We start from the raw sequence: 19,659 nt of genomic DNA on the forward strand, positions 1-19,659 counted from the left end.
GGGAGGGAAGTAGCAGGTTGAAAATAGAATTTGGCCCGTAAACCTGAAAGTAGCGTGTCATAGCCCACTGAGGCTTCGTAGGGAAGCTTCGTTTTTCCACCAAAGTGGCCACAAGTCTAACATTAGCTCAGAGTGAACAGCGTGGCTGAGTTATTGGCCCCAGGACTCTAGAGAGCAGCAGCCCCTCTCGAGCACTTTGCTCTGATGTTGTCGGCAGGAAACCACTAACAGAAGTCAACTGACAAAGCCGAGATGCCTTATTAGAGCGTTTCTGTAAATGTGCAAGTTTAGAACATTAACCCTTCTCATCTAGAGGAGCCTAGCAGGGATAACACCTTTTCTTTTTGGTAGCTCTGGAAGGGTTCTGAAATTTCATGGGATATGCTCTGAGACTGTCGCAAGGAAGACCAAGGTGAGCGACTAAACTTAATAGTCAATAGCATTGTCTTTTCATAAAAGCCATGTTGGAGACAAGTCAGATCCAGTTTCAGATGCAATGAGAAGCCCCCGTTGTCAGTTTTTGCCTCAGTTTGTCATCTTTAGAATGGGAATAATTGTGACAGCCAACACAGGCACAAGACGTCTAGGGGGGAAATAGCTTCCTAGAGCCCAGTCTTCCTGTTCCTCAATCTGGTTTGCGATTTTCATCACAGGGTGATGCTTTTCATTCTCTCTGTGTGCCTCATTTTCTCTTGTTCATACTTAGTTCTTTGTTCCTACTTTTATTTGGCCTTTGAGTATATGATCGTAATATTCAAGTGGAATATTTCCCCCACTGCTTCCAGAATGCTCACGGTGTGAAGAGATTCAGGAATCGTTTGTTGTCAATATTATGCAATGCCTTGCCTAAAGGGGCAACTTCTCTCATTCATATATAACATTAATATGCAATAGAATTTGAATTAAAATTGTATACAGAAAAGGTGATAAAGTAAAGAGGGGAGAGAGCAGATCAGGAAAACGCGTACTGGTAGAGAAATGAATTAAAAGGAGACACCTCATCGGCTAATTTGTCATTTCAACACTGGATAATAATAATAATAATAATAATAATAATAATAATAATAATAATAATAATAGGCCACCTATCTGGGTTGCCACAGCCAATTCTTTTGATAATTATTATATATAGCTTTCCTGATGTAGGTGTGTTATCTGCACATTGTTTTCTCAGAGGTTTTTCCCCCCAGCTGCCTGTTACTGCTGGGGCTATTTTGCTTTGCTTAAAACAACATAGCATGATTTACATTTTGAAAACAACAGGTTTATTATTATTATTATTATTATTACTACTACTACTACAACTACTACTACTAAAAATGGTGGGTAGCTATGAAGACCTTGACTTGTGTATCTGAGAAAGATTGAAATTTTAAAAATACATTTCTATTCGGTAGTATACTAATTTTGGATTTTGTTTCTGGGCTGCGTCTCTTTTAGCCAGAGGCCACAAGACAAGACAGATAAAATCACATTGCCTGTGTGATGTGTAGTTTACTTGGCGTGAGAATAAAAGCGAGACTAGCTTTCAGCATGCAGGTTCCTCTTAAACTGACGTTGATGAATTAACTTGTCTATCAAATTTGTCTTGGCATATCCATGTTGAAGTTTCGTGATCTATTTTAGCACCACAAGAGGTTGATTTGCTGTTGTTTTTTACCAGGGATTATTTCTCGGTTTATCTAGTGCTACTTTCATACATTATGAGATCAGAAGACAGTTCACACGTTCATCTGTGCAGGATTAATGGAAGGGAGAGTAGAATTACCAACAACCTTCACATGTCCCCACACTCATCATCTTGAGAGCAACATTCCCCACACATGTTCCACACATGTTCCTTCTATGTTGTTGAGCATAGTGGACAGAGCCATCAATATCTGCCCAGCTTGGTTGCTCTGTCCCCAAAAGAAATCACGGTCAACCTGGAGCGACTAAAACCTTCAATTCCTTCAAGTCGCTAGTCCCCAGGGTTTTCTGATCTGGATCTAACCTATCACAGAGGGCCTACAGAGGAACGTCTCCACCTCCGTTGTTCCCCCTGGACACTGAGGTCCAGCGCCGAGGGCCTTCTGGCGGTTCCCTCCCTGCAAGAAGCCAAGTTACAGGGAACCAGGCAGAGGGCCTTCTTGGTAGTGGCGCCCGCCCTGTGGAATGCCCTCCCAGTGGCGTAGCGTGGGTTGTCAGCACCCGGGGCAAGGCAAGTAATTTGCGCCCCCTAACCCATGGATTTGCGCCCCCTAACCCGTGGATTTGCGCCCCCTAACCCTAACCCCAGATGTTGCGCCCGGTGCGGCCGGGCCCCCCTGCACCCCCCACGCTACGCCACTGCGCCCTCCCACCAGATGTCAAAGAGAAAAATAACTACCAAACTTTTAGAAGACATCTGAAGGCAGCCCTGTTTAGGGAAGCTTTTAAGGTTAATAGGTTATTGTATTTTAGTGTTTTGTTGGAAGCTGCCCAGAGTGGATGGGGAAACAAAGCCAGATGGGTGGGGTATGAGTAATAAATTATTATTATTATTACTACAGTTCTATGATCCTCTTGGAAAGCTGGTTTCCTGCAAGATCTGCCCCAGGGTGCGTGCATGGGATTCTCCACAATTTCCCCTTCCGCCTTTGCTGTTTCCTCACTTGCCTAAGGCTTAATATTGAAATAAGGAACTCATGCTGGGGCTAAACAACCTCAAACATCGGGTGCAAGAGATGTTCACACGACTGGCAGGCATAGGCAAAATCGGCCCTCCAGATGTTTTGGGACTACAACTCCCATCATCCCTAGCTAACAGGACCAGTGGTCAGGATGATGGGAATTGTAGTCTCAAAACATCTGGAGGGCCGAGTTTGCCTATGCCCGACTGAACGCATCACAAGTCATTTACACGCCGGGATGAAATGTAAAACCTGTTACTCAAGCCAGCCGTTCATATTGAGTACTGCTGCTTTTCATTTTCTTTTCGCTGTTGGTGTTTAATCCTGCGCTCTTAAGTATACTCTCAATTCATTCTTTGATGCAGCACTTTTCCCCCTAAAATAATGTTTAGGGGTACTCTCATTTTGACTCAAGAAAATCACAATTTTTATAGTTCAAATCGGGAAAATTAAATACAGTGAATGGACAAAAGTACAAAGATTCACAAAACATCCCCCCAGAAAAAAGCACTGCTTTAATAGATCACTCTTTGGGGTTTTTTTTACTAATAGAAGAGCATAAAAATAGCAACAGTTTTATGATTTTTTTATGGAAGAAAACAACAAGCACTTGCCTACTCCATTATTATTTTTAATACTTATTCACTGATTACTACATAAAATGTCCCAAAGCAAATTACAGTAGTAAACACCCACAATTACAAAAGTCTAAAATAGTATCAAAAGTCCAATACAACATTGCTTTTAAGAACTCTGGAACGTTGGAACTCCCTGCCTATTGATATCAACCAGGCACCTTCATTGTATTCTTTTCGGCACCTGCCAGAAACATCTTCCCAGTAACTGGATATTCAAGCCAGTTACCTGCCACCTGGAGTGGACAGGTAAACCGGAAGTCTTTAAGTCAGAACCTGGTGGTCTGGCAACTCTGACTCCAAGGTGGTACCTGAGATCATGGCAAGAAGGTTGTTTCCCATGGTCCTTAGCTTTAGTCAAACTCATCTTTGCTTCACTCCTGAAAACAAAATGGAGGCTAACAGCAAAAGCCTTATAATTTTATCTTTCTGTCTGTTGCATACCCTCCAACATTTCTCTGGTGAAAATAGGGATGTCGTATTCCATCGTCATCATAGTTTTCTTATTTGTACCCTCCCCAGACACTCTGGGTGGTTTCCAACACATATAAAAACATATATGATTTTCAGATTGATAGATTTCACTAGTTTTACTATCATTTTAACATTTCAAAACTTCACTTCCTTCCCCCTCTTTCTGCGGTTCCTTAAATTTATTTATTTGTTTGTTTTAATTTTTATTGGAAATTTTATTTAGAAAATAACATAAACCCCCCCACCCCCCAATACAGAAATACAATGAGCATAACATAAATTTATTTTTAATACCTTCTGCATATCCACATTAACTTAATTTGCTCATTTATTCATCTACTTTAAATATTCTCTTATAAAGCTGCAGGTTTTTTACAATAATCCTGCCAATGTTCTTCTCTGTTTACAATTTATCTGTAAACATTCAATAAACCATTTCTATTGTTTTATAAAAAGTTTCTTATACTTTCGGTAAGTTTCAACATTTCTGCATATTCGATATATAAAAACATAGTAAAACATTAAACGTTAAAAACCTTCCCTACACAGGGCTGCCTTCAGATGTCTTCTAAAGGTTATATAGTGACTTATTTCCTTGGCTCAGGAGTCACATAACTCCATACCCTCCAACATTTCTCAACTAGGGCCAGGGCCTTTTCAGCCCTGGCCCCAACTTGGTGGAACGCTCTGTCACAAGAGACTAGGGCCCTGCGGGACTTGACATCTTTCCGCAGGGCCTGCAAGACAGAGCTGTTCCGCCTGGTCTTTGGTTTGGACTCAGTCTGACCCTTATGTTTCCCTCCCCTTATGGTCTTGATTTATCAGCTATTTTAAAATGAGGCTGCATTTTAACCTGTATTTTAAATTGGTTTATTCCCCCTATTATGTTTTTACTGTAATTTTACTGGTGTTAGCCACCCTGAGCCCAGCTCTGGCCGGGGAGGGTGGGGTATAAATAAATTATTATTATTATTATTATTATTATTATTATTATTATTATTATTATTATTATTGAAAACAGGGACATCCTAAGGAAAATTGGGACATTCCATATTTTTTTTAAAATGATATTTATTAAGGTTTCAAAAAAGGTTACAAAAATAAGAAAAAGAAAAGAAAAGAAAAAATACAAAATACAGAAAAATAAAAACACTTAAAAACAAATCTTATGAGGAACGGCTAAGGGAGCTGGGCATGTTTAGCCTGGAGAAGAGGAGGTTAAGGGGTGATATGATAGCCATGTTCAATATATAAAAGGATGTCACATAGAGGAGGGAGAAAGGTTATTTTCTGCTGCTCCAGAGAAGCGGACACGGAGCAATGGATCCAAACTACAAGAAAGAAGATTCCACCTAAACATTAGGAAGAACTTCCTGACAGTAAGAGCTGTTCGACAGTGGAATTTGCTGCCAAGGAGTGTGGTGGAGTCTCCTACTTTGGAGGTCTTTAAGCAGAGGCTTGACAACCATATGTCAGGAGTGCTCTGATGGTGTTTCCTGCTTGGCAGGGGGTTGGACTCGATGGCCCTTGTGGTCTCTTCCAACTCTAGGATTCTATGATTCTATGATTCTATGAAATCAATCTTTCCATGTCTTGTCTTTCATTTACTTGTTTCCCTGACCTCCTCACACCTCCCTTTTTTGTATTCCAGTTCAGTTAGTTAATTCAGCAAATCCTTTCCCTCTTTGTTTTGTCTTCTTCCACCGACTCTTCTCCCTGGTCTCGGATTCTGCCAGTCATTTCCGCCAGTTCCATATAGTCCATCACCTTCATCTGTCATTCTTCCAGAGTGGGTAAATCTTGTGTCTTCCAGTACTTTGCAATAAGTATTCTTGCTGCTGTTGTAGCATACATAAAGAAAGATCCTTCTTTGGCACCAATTGGCCAACCATGCCCAGGAGAAAGGCCTCTGGTTTCTTCAGAAGAAAATTGGGACATTCCAGGCTCAAATCAGAAACCAGGATGGATTCTTTAAATCCAGGACTGCCCTGGAAAACAGGGACACTTGGAAGCTCTTCTATCTATTTAGTGGAAGTTAGTACACTGGAGGGGACGCGGGTGGCGCTGTGGGCTAAAGCCTCAGCGCCTAGGGCTTGCCGATCGAAAGGTCGGCGGTTCGAATCCCCGCGGCGGGGTGCGCTCCCGCTGCTCGGTCCCAGCGCCTGCCCACCTAGCAGTTCGAAAGCACCCCCGGGGGCAAGTAGATAAATAGGTACCGCTTACCAGCGGGAAGGTAAACGGCGTTCCGTGTGCGGCTCTGGCTCGCCAGAGCAGCGTTGTCACGCTGGCCACGTGACCCGGAAGTGTCTTCGGACAGCGCTGGCCCCCGGCCAATAGATGTGAGATGGGCGCACAAACCCCAGAGTCTGTCAAGACTGGCCCGTTCGGGCAGGGGTACCTTTACCTTTACCTTTAGTACACTGGTACCTCTGATTAAGAACTTAATTCGTTCTGGAGGTCCGTTCTTTACCTGAAACTGTTCTTAACCTGAGGTACCACTTTAGCTAATGGGGCCTCCCACTGCCACTGCACGATTTCTGTTCTCATCCTGAAGCAAAGTTCTTAACCCGAGGTACTATTTCTGGGTTAGGGGAGCCTGTAACCTGAAGCGTCTGTAACCTGAGGTACCACTGTATGGCTGATTCACTGGAGCAGTGAACATGGACATTCTGCAGTTCTTAAAACGCTAAATCTCTCTCGATTCTTACTCCTAAGAGTCCCCAACCTACTACACTGCTGATCACCTATCTTAAGACAACTGCGAAAGTTTTTTTAAAGTTTGTGCCGGCATAAAAGTTTCGGTAGAACGTTTTCTATGCTAAAATGGCAGCGTTCTCCCCCAGACTGCAGTTTGGCAAAAGCCCGTTTTGGAAGGAAGGTCAGCCTTTCAGAAGAGTGTTGCAAACAGGTAGTCTGGTGAAAACCACATTTATCCTGCACAGTGTTTGCTGCTGCTGCTGCTGTTTACTGCTGATGGTTGCAAAGCCACAGGCATCTTCCGTGGGTGCCAGCGGAAGCAAACTGGAGCCCAAAGAGAACTAATGTCCATTTGGCCAGTGACAGGCGTGATGTGGGGCTTTGGATTAAAAAACCAGAGATTATTCAAGTTCTTTTCTTTCATTGTGGATTGTTGTTAGGAGATGCCTGTTCCGCCCCCCAGAGCTACAATTCCTAGAGTGATTTAATATCAATTCCTCTTCTCAGGCAACTCTGGGAAACGTAGCAGTGTCAGGGGAATGTAGGGATCTCCTAGCCGCTCCCAGTACCCATAAGAAACTCCAGCTCCCAGAATTCTTGGGGGGAAGCCATGGGAGTTTACAGTGGTAACATAGTGCTTTACATATACAGCATACCCTCCAACATTCCTCCAATGACTATAGAGACGTCCTGTTATTGTTATTGTTATTGTTATTTTATTGTATTTATACCCCACCCATCTGAATGCGTTGCCCCACCCATCTGGGCGGCTTGCAACACATATAAAAACACAATAAGACATTTGTAAACTTCCCTATACAGGGCTGCCTTCAGATGTATTCTAAAGGTTGTACAGTTATACCTCGTGATAAATATGCTTCAGGCTGAGCGTGTTTGGGTTGCACTCCGCGGCGACCCGGAAGTAACGGAGTGCATTACTTCCGGGTTTCGCCGCTCACGCATGCGCAGATGGTCAAAATGACATCACACACATGTGCGGAAGCGGCGAAACATGACCCGCGCATGCGCAGACACGCTGTCGCGTCTTACGTTATGTTCAGGATGCTAATGGGGCTCCGGAATGGATCCCGTTTGCATCTCGAGGTACCACCGCAGAGTTGCTTATCTCCTTGACTAGTGGGGTCACATAACTCCACACCCTCCAACATTTCTCCAATGAAAATAGTGACGTCCTAAGAAAAATTAGGAACGCGGGTGGCGCTGTGGGTTAAACCACAGACCCTAGGACTTGCCGATCAGAAGGTCGGTGGTTCGAATCCCTGCCACGGGGTGAGCTCCCGTTGCTCGGTCCCAGCTCCTGCCAACCTAGCAGTTCAAAAGCACATCAAAGTGCAAGTAAATAAATAGGTACCACTCTGGCAGGAAGGTAAACAGCATTTCTGTGCGCTGCTCTGGTTCACCATAAGCGGCTTCGTCATGCTGGCCACATGACCTGGAAGCTGTACGCCGGCTCCCTTGGCCAATAAAGCAAGGTGAGCGCCACAACCCCAGAGTCAGTCACGACTGGACCTAATGGTCAGGGTTCCCTTTACCTTTTTAAGGAAAAGCAGGACGTTCTGGGATCAAATCAGAAACTGGGACGGCTTCTGCAAATCTGGGGCTGTCCCTGGAAAATAGGGACACTTGTCGGGTCAGATAGAGTGTGAAATTGGCTAATGATGGTACAAAGCAGGGCTAATGAGGGGTGTGGCCTAAGAAGAGGAGGTGTGGCTTAGGAAAGTCCCGAGAGACAAACAGAGAATCCTGGTAGGGCCACTTTCAGCTCTCAGGCCTGAAGTCCCCCACCCCTGGTAATAATAATAATAATAATAATAATAATAATAATAATAATAATAATAATTTATTTATACCCCGCCCATCTGGCTGGGCTTCCCCATCCACTCTGGGCGGCTTCCAACAAAATATTTAAATACTTCAAAATACTTCAAAAATGCATCAAACATTAAAAGCTTCCCTAAAGAAGAAGAAGAGTTTGGATTTGATATCCCGCTTTATCACTACCCGAAGGAGTCTCAAAGCGGCTAACATTCTCCTTTCCCTTCCTCCCCCACAACAAACACTCTGTGAGGTGAGTGGGGCTGAGAGACTTCAGAGAAGTGTGACTGGCCCAAGGTCACCCATCAGCTGCATGTGGAGGATCGGAGATGTGAACCCGGTTCCCCAGATTACGAGTCTACCTCTCTGAACCACTACACCACACTGGCTCCCAGTGTTGAACGCTTTCCCCCTGCACTATGAATATCTCTCCCTTCCCAAGCTACCAGTCAGGATGGAAGGGCTTTGCAGTTCCAACAGCAGCTATCCCTTGTGACCCTGAAGCCCGGAGACTGCTAAATGCAGTCAGGCATTTTTATATCTTCTCTGGCTTGCCGTGAAATCTCATGACCATTGTATGTTTTCAGCTAAATAATTTTTTTTAAAAAAATCCTTCCAGTAGCACCTTAGAGACCAGCTAAGTTTGTTATTGGTATCAGCTTTCGTGTGCATGCACACTTCTTCAGATACAGAATCAGCTATGTTGCGCTGCTCATTCAGCTGGAAGTAAGGGGGAGGTTCTTACTTTGCAATCTTCCTCAGGAAAGAGTGACGGCCACCCATTTCTCCGAAAAGAGGCCTGATAAGGGGCTTCTTATCACACAGGGTGTTTAATTCTGTATTTTTAATCTCCTATAATATCATCCTTGCATGAGCTTCCCACAAATGAACATGCAAGGGGGCACATTTCTAAATGAAGCGCAGGGTCAAAAAATAAAAAAGGAAGACATGCACATTTGAACAATAACACGGGCAAATTAACAGAAGTGCATGTTATCTACGTGCATGGGTTAAAAGGCAACTGTGTGGTACTTGTTGCACTTGTTCTTTTTTTAGGAATGACCACTATCCAGAGAACATTTATATCAAAGGATGCCGTGCAAATAAATAATACTGAAGGCTGATATTAAACGACAACATGGCGCTGTGGGTTAAACCACAGAGCCTAGGACTTGCCGATCAGAAGGTCAGCGGTTCAAATCCCTGCGACAGGGTGAGCTCCCGTTGCTCGGTCCCTGCTCCTGCCCACCTAGCAGTTCGAAAGCACGTCAAAGTGCAAGTAGATAAATAGCTACCGCTCCAGCAGGAAGGTAAACGGTGTTTCCGTACGCTGCTCTGGTTTGCCAGAAGCGGCTTAGTCATGCTGGCCACATGACCCGGAAGCTGTTCATTCACCCTCCCAGAAATGTGTGGTGAAATAAGCAGAGCCCCAGCGTTCCTATGAAGGAAGGGATTCCTTTCCAGGGAATCCGCTTCTGGCAAACCAGAGCAGCGTACGGAAACACCGTTTACCTTCCTGCTGGAGCAGTAGCTATTTATCTACTTGCACTTTGACGTGCTTTCGAACTGCTAGGTGGGCAGGAGCAGGGACCAAGCAACGGGAGCTCACCCTGTCGCAGGGATTTGAACCGCTGACCTTCTGATCGGCAAGTCCTAGGCTCTGTGGTTTAACCCACAGCGCCATGTTGTCGTTTAATATCAGCCTTCAGCCAGTAGCATGAGATGAGCGTCGCAACCCCAGATGGTCAGGGTTCCCTTTACCTTTACCTATCATCACATACTTTCTTCTTTGGCAATCAGTTGTAGCCGAGTAAGATTCCATGAACATGGTCTTAACAGTGAGTCCGTTAGTGACTGTGGAGGCCAATTCTGGATCCACACGTCCTTCCACAGTGGAGACATAGGATTCCAGGTGGGAGTTGATCATGGTGAAGGTTAGCCAAATGTGCACATTTCTCCCTTTCGTCCTGAGTTTGAGTGTCTTCAAAGCCCATGACACCTTTGGTACAGGCTGTCCTCCAACTGGATCGCTCGCAGGCCGGTGTATCCCAGTTGTCGCTGTTGATACTACATTTTTTTAGATTTGCCTTGAGGGCCACTTTAAACCTCTTTTGTTGACCACCAGCATTACGCTTTCCATTTTTAAGTTCGGAATAGAGTAGTTGCTCTGGAAGATGATCCACACAACATGACCAGTCCAACAAAGTTGATGTTGAAGAATCATTGCTTCAATACTGGTGATCTTTGCTTCTTCTAGTACGCTGGCATTAGTTCACCTGTCTTCCCAAGTGATATGTAATTTTTTTTTTGAGACACCATTGATGGAATCTTTTGAGGAGTTGGAGATGGCGTTCATAAGTGGCTCATGTTTCACAAGCGTACAGCAAAGTTGTTAGTACAATAGCTTTGTAAACAAGCATTTTGGTTTCCCAGACATCCACTGACTTACAATTCATGTAGCTCCTAACAGCCTTTAACCAGACGAGGCAAATGATGGCTGGAATAGTAACACATTGCATGTCTTCCTCTTAGCTGTAGACAGGGAATGACGTTCACATTATTTTCTGGTCAACCTTCCTAGGGCCACATGCCAATGGGAGGCAAAGAGAGATGGGAAAAATTGGGTGGGGCAACAGAGGTAAATTTGCCATTTTGTACAGGAGGCTTGTTTCTTCTACGCACAACCATCTCGATTCTCCACCCAGGCAAGCAAGGACACATTCCAGCCAGGCAAAAACATTCCAGGGTGGTGCAAAGCAGGAACAGTGAGGGGCGTGGCCTGGTGAGAAGTGGGAGTGCCTGGGAAGGAGGTGTGGCCTGTGGGGAGGAGGCGTGGCCAGGGCACCAGATAGGGATCTCAGGGTCCACATTTGGTTCCTGAGTCTAAGGTTCCCCAAAGACCTGCAGTTTTTGGAGAAGGGTCGTCTCACAGTCTCAAGCCTACCTCAGGAGAAGCCCCACGTCCATGGTATTTCTGTCTCCTTCTCAACAAAGAGTCGGTGGCATAGTGGTTAGTGTCGGAGAAGGACCTGGGAGACACCAGGGTTACAGTCTCTGCTCAGCCATAAAGCTTGTGGGCCAGTCACTGCCACTCCACCTAACCTACCTCAATGGGATCAAATGAGGAGACGTGGACTATGTACACCACCTTGGAGAAATAGGTGGAATAGATATGCAATAAATGAATAATAAATGAATGATTACAGTTGCAGGAGCATTTGATTGTCCTGCTTCTCATCTGGTCACCCCATAGCCCTAAAATTAATTAATTAATTAATTAATTAATTAATTGCTGCATCTATCATCTATCTATCTATCTATCTATCTATCTATCTATCATCTATCTATATTATTTGGTTTTGCTTCTGGCGGTTCCCTCACTGCGAGAAGCAAAGCTACAGGGAACCAGGCAGAGGGCCTTTTTGGTAGTGGCGCCCGTCCTGTGGAACGCCTTCCCATCAGATGTCAAGGAAATAAACAACTATCTTACTTTTAGAAGACATCTGAAGGCAGCCCTGTTTAGGGAAGTTTTTAATGTTTGACATTTTAATGTAATTTTAATCTTTGTTGGAAGCCGCCCAGAGTGGCTGGGGAAACCCAGCCAGATGGGCGTAAATAATAATAATAATAATAATAATAATAATAATAATAATAATAATAATTACAATACAAAATTATGGGGGGGATTCAAATACATATCCATATACAGATATTCCTCCGAATCTCAGGACCTCCCCACACCCCCTCCCTGGAGTCCCATTTTAAACACTAAAACTGCATCTTCTTCCGTAATCTAATTAGTACATCAAACCATATTTTCCGTAAGAATTGTTACACTACAAGTGAAATCAAAATCCTGCCAGCGTTTCCACCTGCTTACAGTGGTCTTTTAAGTAACATAATTTTTTTCCCATTCTTTTGTAAAGTTTTTGCCCTCTTGGTTCCAGTCAGCTTTGCCATTTCGGCATAGTCCATCCGCTTGGTTTGCCATTCTTCTCTGGTAGGGACTTTGCCTTCTTTCCATCTCTGGGCTAGGAGCATCCGAGCGGCTGTTAGGGCAATAATAATAGTATGTCATGTGACTGGGGAAGTGGGCCAGGATTCCAGGAGGGACAGAATGTAGAAACACAGAGTGGTAGAGTTGGAAGATACCCCAAAGGGTCATCTAAGTCAAACCCGCTGCAAACCCTACAGGACTGTCTCTCCTGGTATGTCCTGTTATATACTGAAGTTCTCACCCTGGGCCAGCAGGGGAATACTGTAGATAGTTTTCACTCAGGTCCACATATGCAAATAAGGGATTGAAAGTGACGTTCAGTGATTGGATAGTTACAGAAAATGGTTACTGTTGTGTTGCAGTGGAGCTCTGTATAAGCAGGCTGGCTGAACCCTTCAGTTCAGTTCTGTTCTGGCCTGTGAATAAACAAGAGCTGTTTGAAGAATCGCTGTGTTGTCTGATATGTTCACCCACAACTTAACATGTCCCACGGAGGACCTTACGGTCTTCAAACAAAAACATCTTGGAGGTCCCGGGCCACAGGGAGGTTAGGCTGGCCTCAACCAGAGCCAGGGCTTTTTGGGCTGTGGCCCCAATCTGGTGGAACGCTCTGTCACAAGAGACTAGGGCCCTGCGGGACTTGACATCTTTACGCAGGGCCTGCAAGACCCACCAGGCCTTTGGCCAAGGCACAGTCTGACCCCCTCCTTTGGTAATCCTCACAGATCTCTAGCCCAATGGTTGCCATTCATTTGACCTTGAATTGATTTTGGAATGAATTGATTTTAGAATGCATTTCAATAATTTTTATTTTTTATTCTTCCTTTTTTTCTTTTTTTCGGCTTCGGCTGGGGAGGGTGGGATATAAATTATTATTATTATTATTATTATTATTATTATTATTATTATTACTACTACTACTATTATTATTATTATAGCAGGACTCGCTCTGGCATTGAGCATAAACAGAGGCCCTCCATGGAGTCATCCTTTTCCAGCTGATCACCCGGAAGCAACCTTGTTTGTGTTCCCTCCAGTGCAGGATGGGAGCATGTGGTAGCAAGAAGACCGGCCGGAAGGAGAGGCGCAATTCCATATACAGGCAGAAGCCTCTGCCATCTCCAAGAAAGAAAACCCCTCCACCACCACCGCCGGTAAGATTTCGAATCCAAGACTGGGCTGTGCCTCAAAGGGCTGGAATTCTGCCTCCAGAAGAAGAAGAAGAAGAAGAAGAAGAAGAAGAAGAAGACCCTGCCCATTTGACTGGGTTGCCCCAGCCCCTCGGGGCAGCTTCCAACATACATAAAAAGATAATAAAGCATTAAACATTAAAAAGAAAACCTCCCTGTACAGGCCTTCAGATGTCTTCTAAAGGTTGTATAGTTACCTATTTCCTTGGCTTCAGGGGTCACATAACTCCATACCCTCCAACATTTCCCCAGTGAAATAGAAATGTCCTAAGGAGAAGTGTGACATTCTCAGATCAAACCAGAAACCGGGGCAGCTTTTGTAAATCCCAGTATACTTGAAGGAGCATCTCCACCCACCTCGTTCAGCCTGGACGCTGAGGTCCAGCTCCGAGGGTCTTCGGGCAGTTCCCTCACTGCGAGAAGCAAAGCTACAGGGAACCAGGCAGAGGGCCTTCTCAGTGGTGGCACCTGCCCTGTGGAACAGCCTCCCACCAGGTGTCAAAGAGAAAAATAACTATCTGACTTTTTAAAGATATCTGAAGGCAGCCCTGTTTAGGGAAGTTTTTAATGTTTGATGTTTTATTGTGTTTTTAATATTCCATTGGAGCTGCCCATAGTGGCTGGGGAAACCCACCCAGATGGGCGGGGTATAAATAAATAAATTAATTATTATTATTATTATTATTATTATTATTATTATTATTATTAGACTGTCCCTGGAAAATAGGGGCCCTTGGGAGGTCTGCAGATGATGCTGACCAGTGGGTTGCAGTCGGGGCAAACTACCGTATTTTTTGCTCTATAAGACTCACTTTTTCCCTCCTAAAAAGTCAGGGGAAATGTGTGTGCGTCTTATGGAGCGAATGCAGGCTGTGCAGCTATCCCAGAAGCCAGAACAGCAAGAGGGATTGCTGCTTTCACTGCATAGTGATCCCTCTTGCTGTTCTGGCTTCTGAGATTCAGAATATTTTTTTTCTTGTTTTCCACCTTCAAAAACTAGGTGCGTCTTATAGAGCGAAAAATACGGTATTTTTATTTTCTGGTTCCCAATGCATTTTAATGATTTCTTTTAACTTGCTGGCTACACTTTGCACTTTATAAAGTTGTTGTGTTTTTTTTTTTTTTGAAATGTCGTAAACTGACTTGAATCCCAATTTGGGATTAATAAAGGGGGGGGGCGAGGGGGGACTATTGCAGTGAAGTAATGTTTGGTTTCTGTAACTTTCCAAAGGTCAAGGCAAAGAACTTCACCATTCCTGCCAACCAGTCTTCTGACAGCGGTAAGAAGAAAAACCTTGGTTTTTCCTTGACGTTTTGCAAAGCTTTCTCTTGCTGTTTTCTCAACACCAGGGAGCTATTGTGCCAAGCCATTGGGATGAAGGCTTGCTTTATTTCCAGCTCTGAGCTCTCCCTAAGCCTGCAAAATAGAGCTGTGGATTTCTTTTCCAGCTGCAAACATGCAAACTACAATTCTACAATTACCATTCTACTGTTGAGAGTGTATTAACTTATGATCTGTGTGTGTGGTTTGGGAGCTGTACGGTCAGGGGAAAAACAATGTTGTCCAGGGTTGTAAAGACTGAAGAGAGAATAATTGGGTGCACTCTCCCTAAAAAGGTAAAGGGACCCCTGACCATTAGGTCCAGTCGTGACCGACTCTTGGGTTGAGGCGCTCATCTCGCTTTACTTGCCGAGGGAGCTGGCGTACAGCTTCCGGGTCATGTGGCCAGCATGACTAAGCTGCTTCTGGCGAACCAGAGCAGCGCACGGAAACGCCGTTTAAATTCCCGCCGGAGCAGTACCTATTTATCTACTTGCACTGGAGTGCTTTCCAACTGCTAGGTGGACAGGAGCAGGGACCGAACAATGGGAGCTCATCCCATCTCGGGGATTCAAACCGCCCACCTTCTGATCGGGAAGCCCTAGGCTCTGTGGTTTAACCCACAGCGCCACCCGCACTCTCCTTACCTTGGATCTACGCTTCCAGGTGCCATAAGAAAGCTGCACAGCCCGGAAATGATCTCTTTCAGCTTCTGCCTTCTGGAAGAAGGTACAGGGTTATAAAGACTAGGACTAGCCGCCTGAGAAACAGTTTCTATTCAAATGCAATTTTGTTTTTAAATGCAGTGTAAGGTAGTCTTTATGGGAGTATATTGTATTTAATTATGGGGTATCAGAGGTTTAAGGGGGATAACCAAGCTGGGATAGCAGGCTTGTTGGTTTCTGAATGTCTGGTGCAGATTTTCAATTTCGTCATTATGTATGGGACAATGACAATAAAGTTTATCGTATTGTATTGTATCGTATCGTATTGTATTGTAGTGGAAATCCAGCAGGTAAGTATTTACTTAGAGCAGCCGCCCCCCAGCCGAAGCTCTTGGCTTGCAAAATGAGCTCCTGGCCTTTTTTTGGCATGACTTCACCGATAAATGCAAACTGGAGTATTCACTGGACTCAGCCCTCACAAAACCATGCATTGTTCCTGAGTCTCACACGTGACCTTGCAAAGGAGGAAGGTTGCCAGTGGCTTTCTTCGAAAAGGTCAGGCCGAGTGAGATTTAAAACTCTCTGTCTCACCCTTGGCTATATTTAGAAGGTCTTTGGCTCGCGCCATGAAAGGTCTTCTCCCTTTCACAGGACGGGTGTTGGCGTATCTGCTGAAGACCTCCCTGAATGTATTCAAGCTGCTCACATTAATGTTTAAGATGTCAAGGAGATAAACAACTACACAGCTTTTATTTATTATTATTTTTTAAATGATATTTATTAAAAATTTTCAGACAATAAAAAGTTACCAAATTAACAATAGGAAATAAGAAAAACGTAACAATAATAAAAAACAAAGAAATACAAAAATACAAAGACAAAATACATAAATAGTAAAAGAAAAAACACAATTAACAAGAAATCAATATTTTCATGTCTTATATATCATTTACTTATTTCCTGACCTCCTCACACACCCCTTTTTTTGTATTCCAGTTCACATAGTTAGTTCAGCAAATCCTTACCCTCTATCATTTATCTTTACTTATTATCTTAACCTATTATAACTATATATTTCCAGCCGTTGTCCATCCATATTTAGATATTCTTATTAATCTTTTTACCAATACCACTTATTTTCAATCCAACATCCCTTCAAGATTCATTTATTTTACAGTATTTCTGCAATCTTCTTCCAACACCTCTTCTCCCTGATCTCGGATTCTGCCGGTCATTTCTGCCAGTTCCATGTAGTCTATCACCTTCATCTGCCATTCTTCCAGAGTGGGTAGATCTTGTGTCTTCCAATGCTTTGCGATGAGTATTCTTGTGCTGTTGTTGCATACATAAAAAAAGTTCTGTCCTTCTTTGGCACCAATTGGCCGACTATGCCCAAGAGGAAGGCCTCTGGTTTCTTCAGGAAGGTATATTTAAATACCTTTTTCATTTCATTATAGATCATCTCCCAGAAAGCCTTAATCTTTGGGCACGTCCACCAAAGGTGAAAGAATGTACCTTCAGTCTCTTTACATTTCCAACATTTATTTTCGGGCAGATGATAGATTTTTACAAGCTTGACTGGGGTCATGTACCACCTATAAATCATTTTCATAATATTCTCTCTTAGGGCATTACATACCGTAAATTTTATACCTGTGGTCCACAACTGTTCCCAGTCAGCAAACATAATGTTATGTCCAACATCTTGTGCCCATTTAATCATAGCAGATTTAACCGTCTCATCCTGAGTGTTCCATTTTAACAGCAAGTTATACATTCTTGAAAGTATCTTTGTTTTAGGATCTAACAGTTCTGTTTCCAACTTCGATTTTTCCACCTGGAAGCCAATTTTTTTATCTAGATTAAAGGTCTCTCTTATTTGGTAATAGTGAAGCCAGTCTCGCACTTTATCTTTTAGTTTCTCAAAACTTTGCAATTTCAGATTATCTCCTTCCTGCTCCAAAATTTCCCAATATTTCGGCCACTTTGCCTCCATATTGAGCTTTTTCTGAGCCTTCGCCTCCATCGGTGACAACCACCTTGGGGTTTTGTTTTCAAGTAAATCTTGATATCTTGTCCAGACATTAAACAATGCTTTCCTGACAATATGATTTTTAAATGCTTTATGTGCTTTAACCTTGTCGTACCACAAGTATGCATGCCACCCAAAAACAACTACGCAGCTTTTAGAAAACATCTGAAGACAGCCCTGTGTAAGGATGTGATAAGACAAAGAACTCCCGGCGTTTTATATTTTGTCTCACTGGGGCAACCCAGCCAGATGGGAGGGGTAAAATTGTTGTTGTTGTTGTTGTCGTTGTTGACAGGCCTCAAATATCTGAAAGAGCTACTCTTTCCCTACACACCTACAAAATATTTCAAGAAGACTTCCCATTTACATAATTTAATACTTGTTTTTAAATTTTGCTGACTTTATCTGTGCGCCATTACAGTTTCTTATGTGCTGTAAGCCACCCAGAGCAGCTGGGGAAACCCAACCCAACCTAACCACCTTGCGACTTGGGACCTTCAAAATGTTGTCATTTGTGGACTTTAAGGTCCTCTGCAGCATTCTGCACCTGCTGGAGTTTCTGGGTCAGCTTCATGGGCAGACTTCCTTACAGCTGCTGCTGGTATTAGACTCTCCTTTTTTGGAGGTTTTTCAACAGAGATTGTATGCCCATCTGTCGGGGGTTCGTTACTCACAATTCCTGCATTGCAGGAGGTTGGAATATGTGACCCTTGTGGTCCCTTCAATTCTATGATTGTATATTTCCCCTCCATGAGGTTGCAATATGGCTGTTTTTTACAGCAATGCCTGGGTTTTCTTTTAGTCTCTAGTCATGAAAAGCCTAAAACCCATTGCTCAATAATTCAGTGCATATTAATTTAATCTTGTAATCATAATCACCATAATAAATTGCTCTGGCAGCAGGTTGTCCACCACTGGAACAGTAACAAGCTAAATAAGGGCTGGTTCAGGAATACTGTAACCATATATGTGAACAGGAAGGTATTAAACTAAAGGTACAGAAGCTGCATTAAACTTAAATCCAGGCTCTTTTCTACCTTTGCTGAACAAGGAGTGGGGATGGTTGACCCTATTCCATGTAGTTGATACTTCTGGCTTCTAGGTCTTGGGCTCAGTTAATACTTTTGCTTTTTTCTACAATACAGATAAGCACATTGTCATAGCACAGTACCATTTCACTACGCTGAGTGACCGCGATCTGCCATTGACCGTAGGAGAGAAGTTTGAAGTCCTTTGCAGGTGAGTGGTCTTTTGCAAGTTTCGATCAGATCAGTCATGCTCTGGTATGCCTTTTGCTATAAATGTACATGTACAGTCATTCCTCAGGTTACAGATGCTTCGGGTTGCGCAATTTTGGGTTGCGCACCGCTCTGAACCCGGAAGTACCGGAACGGGTTACTTCCGGGTTTCAGTGATTGGGCATGCACAGAAGCGCTAAATCGCGACCCTCGTGTGCGCAGATGCGACGCTGCGGGTTGCGGACACTGCGGGTTGCGAACATGCTTCCCGTACGGATCACGTTCGCAACCAGAGTGTCCACTGTATAAAAATCAACCTGAAATATAGAGCATCCTCATGTAAAAAAAAAATCTGGGGCCATTTTCGTGTTGTGATACAGTTTTACAATCCAAATGAGTATTCATATACAAACATACCTACATACATACATGATGCCGGTGGTGCTGTGGTCCAAACCACTGAGCCTCTTGGGCTTGTCAACTTGGGCTTGTCAACTGGCAGTTTGAATCTGCTTGATGGTAGTGAGCTCCCGTTGCTCTGTCCCAGCTCCTGCCAACCTAGTAGTTCAAAAGCATACCAGCGTGAGTAGATAAATAGGTACTGCTGCAGCGGGAAAGTAAACAGCATTCCCGTGTGCTCTGGTTTCCGTCAGGGTGTCCCATTGCGCCAGAAGCGGTTTAGTCCTGTTGGCCACATGACCTGGAAAGCTTTCTGTAGATAAACGCCGGATCCCTCGGCCTGAAATGAGATCAGCACCACACCCCATAGTTGCCTTTGACTGGACTTAACTGTCCAGGAGTCCTTTAACTTTTTTTTTTACATACATGCATATATAGAGAGAGAGCAACAGCTCAGGATCACAATATCTCAAGGACCGCCTCTTTCCATATGAACCTACCCGGACTCTGAGATCATCTTCTTA

General features: G+C 43.8%; 1 protein-coding gene and 1 long non-coding RNA gene across 3 annotated transcripts in view; one reads left to right on the top strand and one right to left on the bottom strand.

Moving 5' to 3' along the window:
- LOC309529640 overlaps positions 1-19,659 on the bottom strand; it is a 350,951-nt gene that overhangs the window by 132,791 nt on the left and 198,501 nt on the right. The window lies entirely within an intron of this gene.
- BLK (BLK proto-oncogene, Src family tyrosine kinase) overlaps positions 295-19,659 on the top strand; it is a 38,513-nt gene continuing 19,148 nt past the window's right edge. Inside the window, exons 1-4 of one of the 2 annotated variants that reach the window (XM_082217678.1) lie at positions 295-412; positions 13,328-13,444; positions 14,712-14,760; positions 18,644-18,737. In XM_082217678.1, coding sequence (XP_082073804.1) covers positions 13,334-13,444; positions 14,712-14,760; positions 18,644-18,737 — 254 coding nt within the window. In that variant the 5' untranslated portion in view covers positions 295-412; positions 13,328-13,333. The remainder of the gene's footprint in view (positions 413-13,327; positions 13,445-14,711; positions 14,761-18,643; positions 18,738-19,659) is intronic. The other variant, XM_082217677.1, reaches the window with a different exon arrangement.

This window comes from Podarcis vaucheri (assembly GCF_965113315.1).
Source record: "Podarcis vaucheri genome assembly, chromosome: 3".
Lineage (NCBI taxonomy): Eukaryota > Metazoa > Chordata > Lepidosauria > Squamata > Lacertidae > Podarcis > Podarcis vaucheri.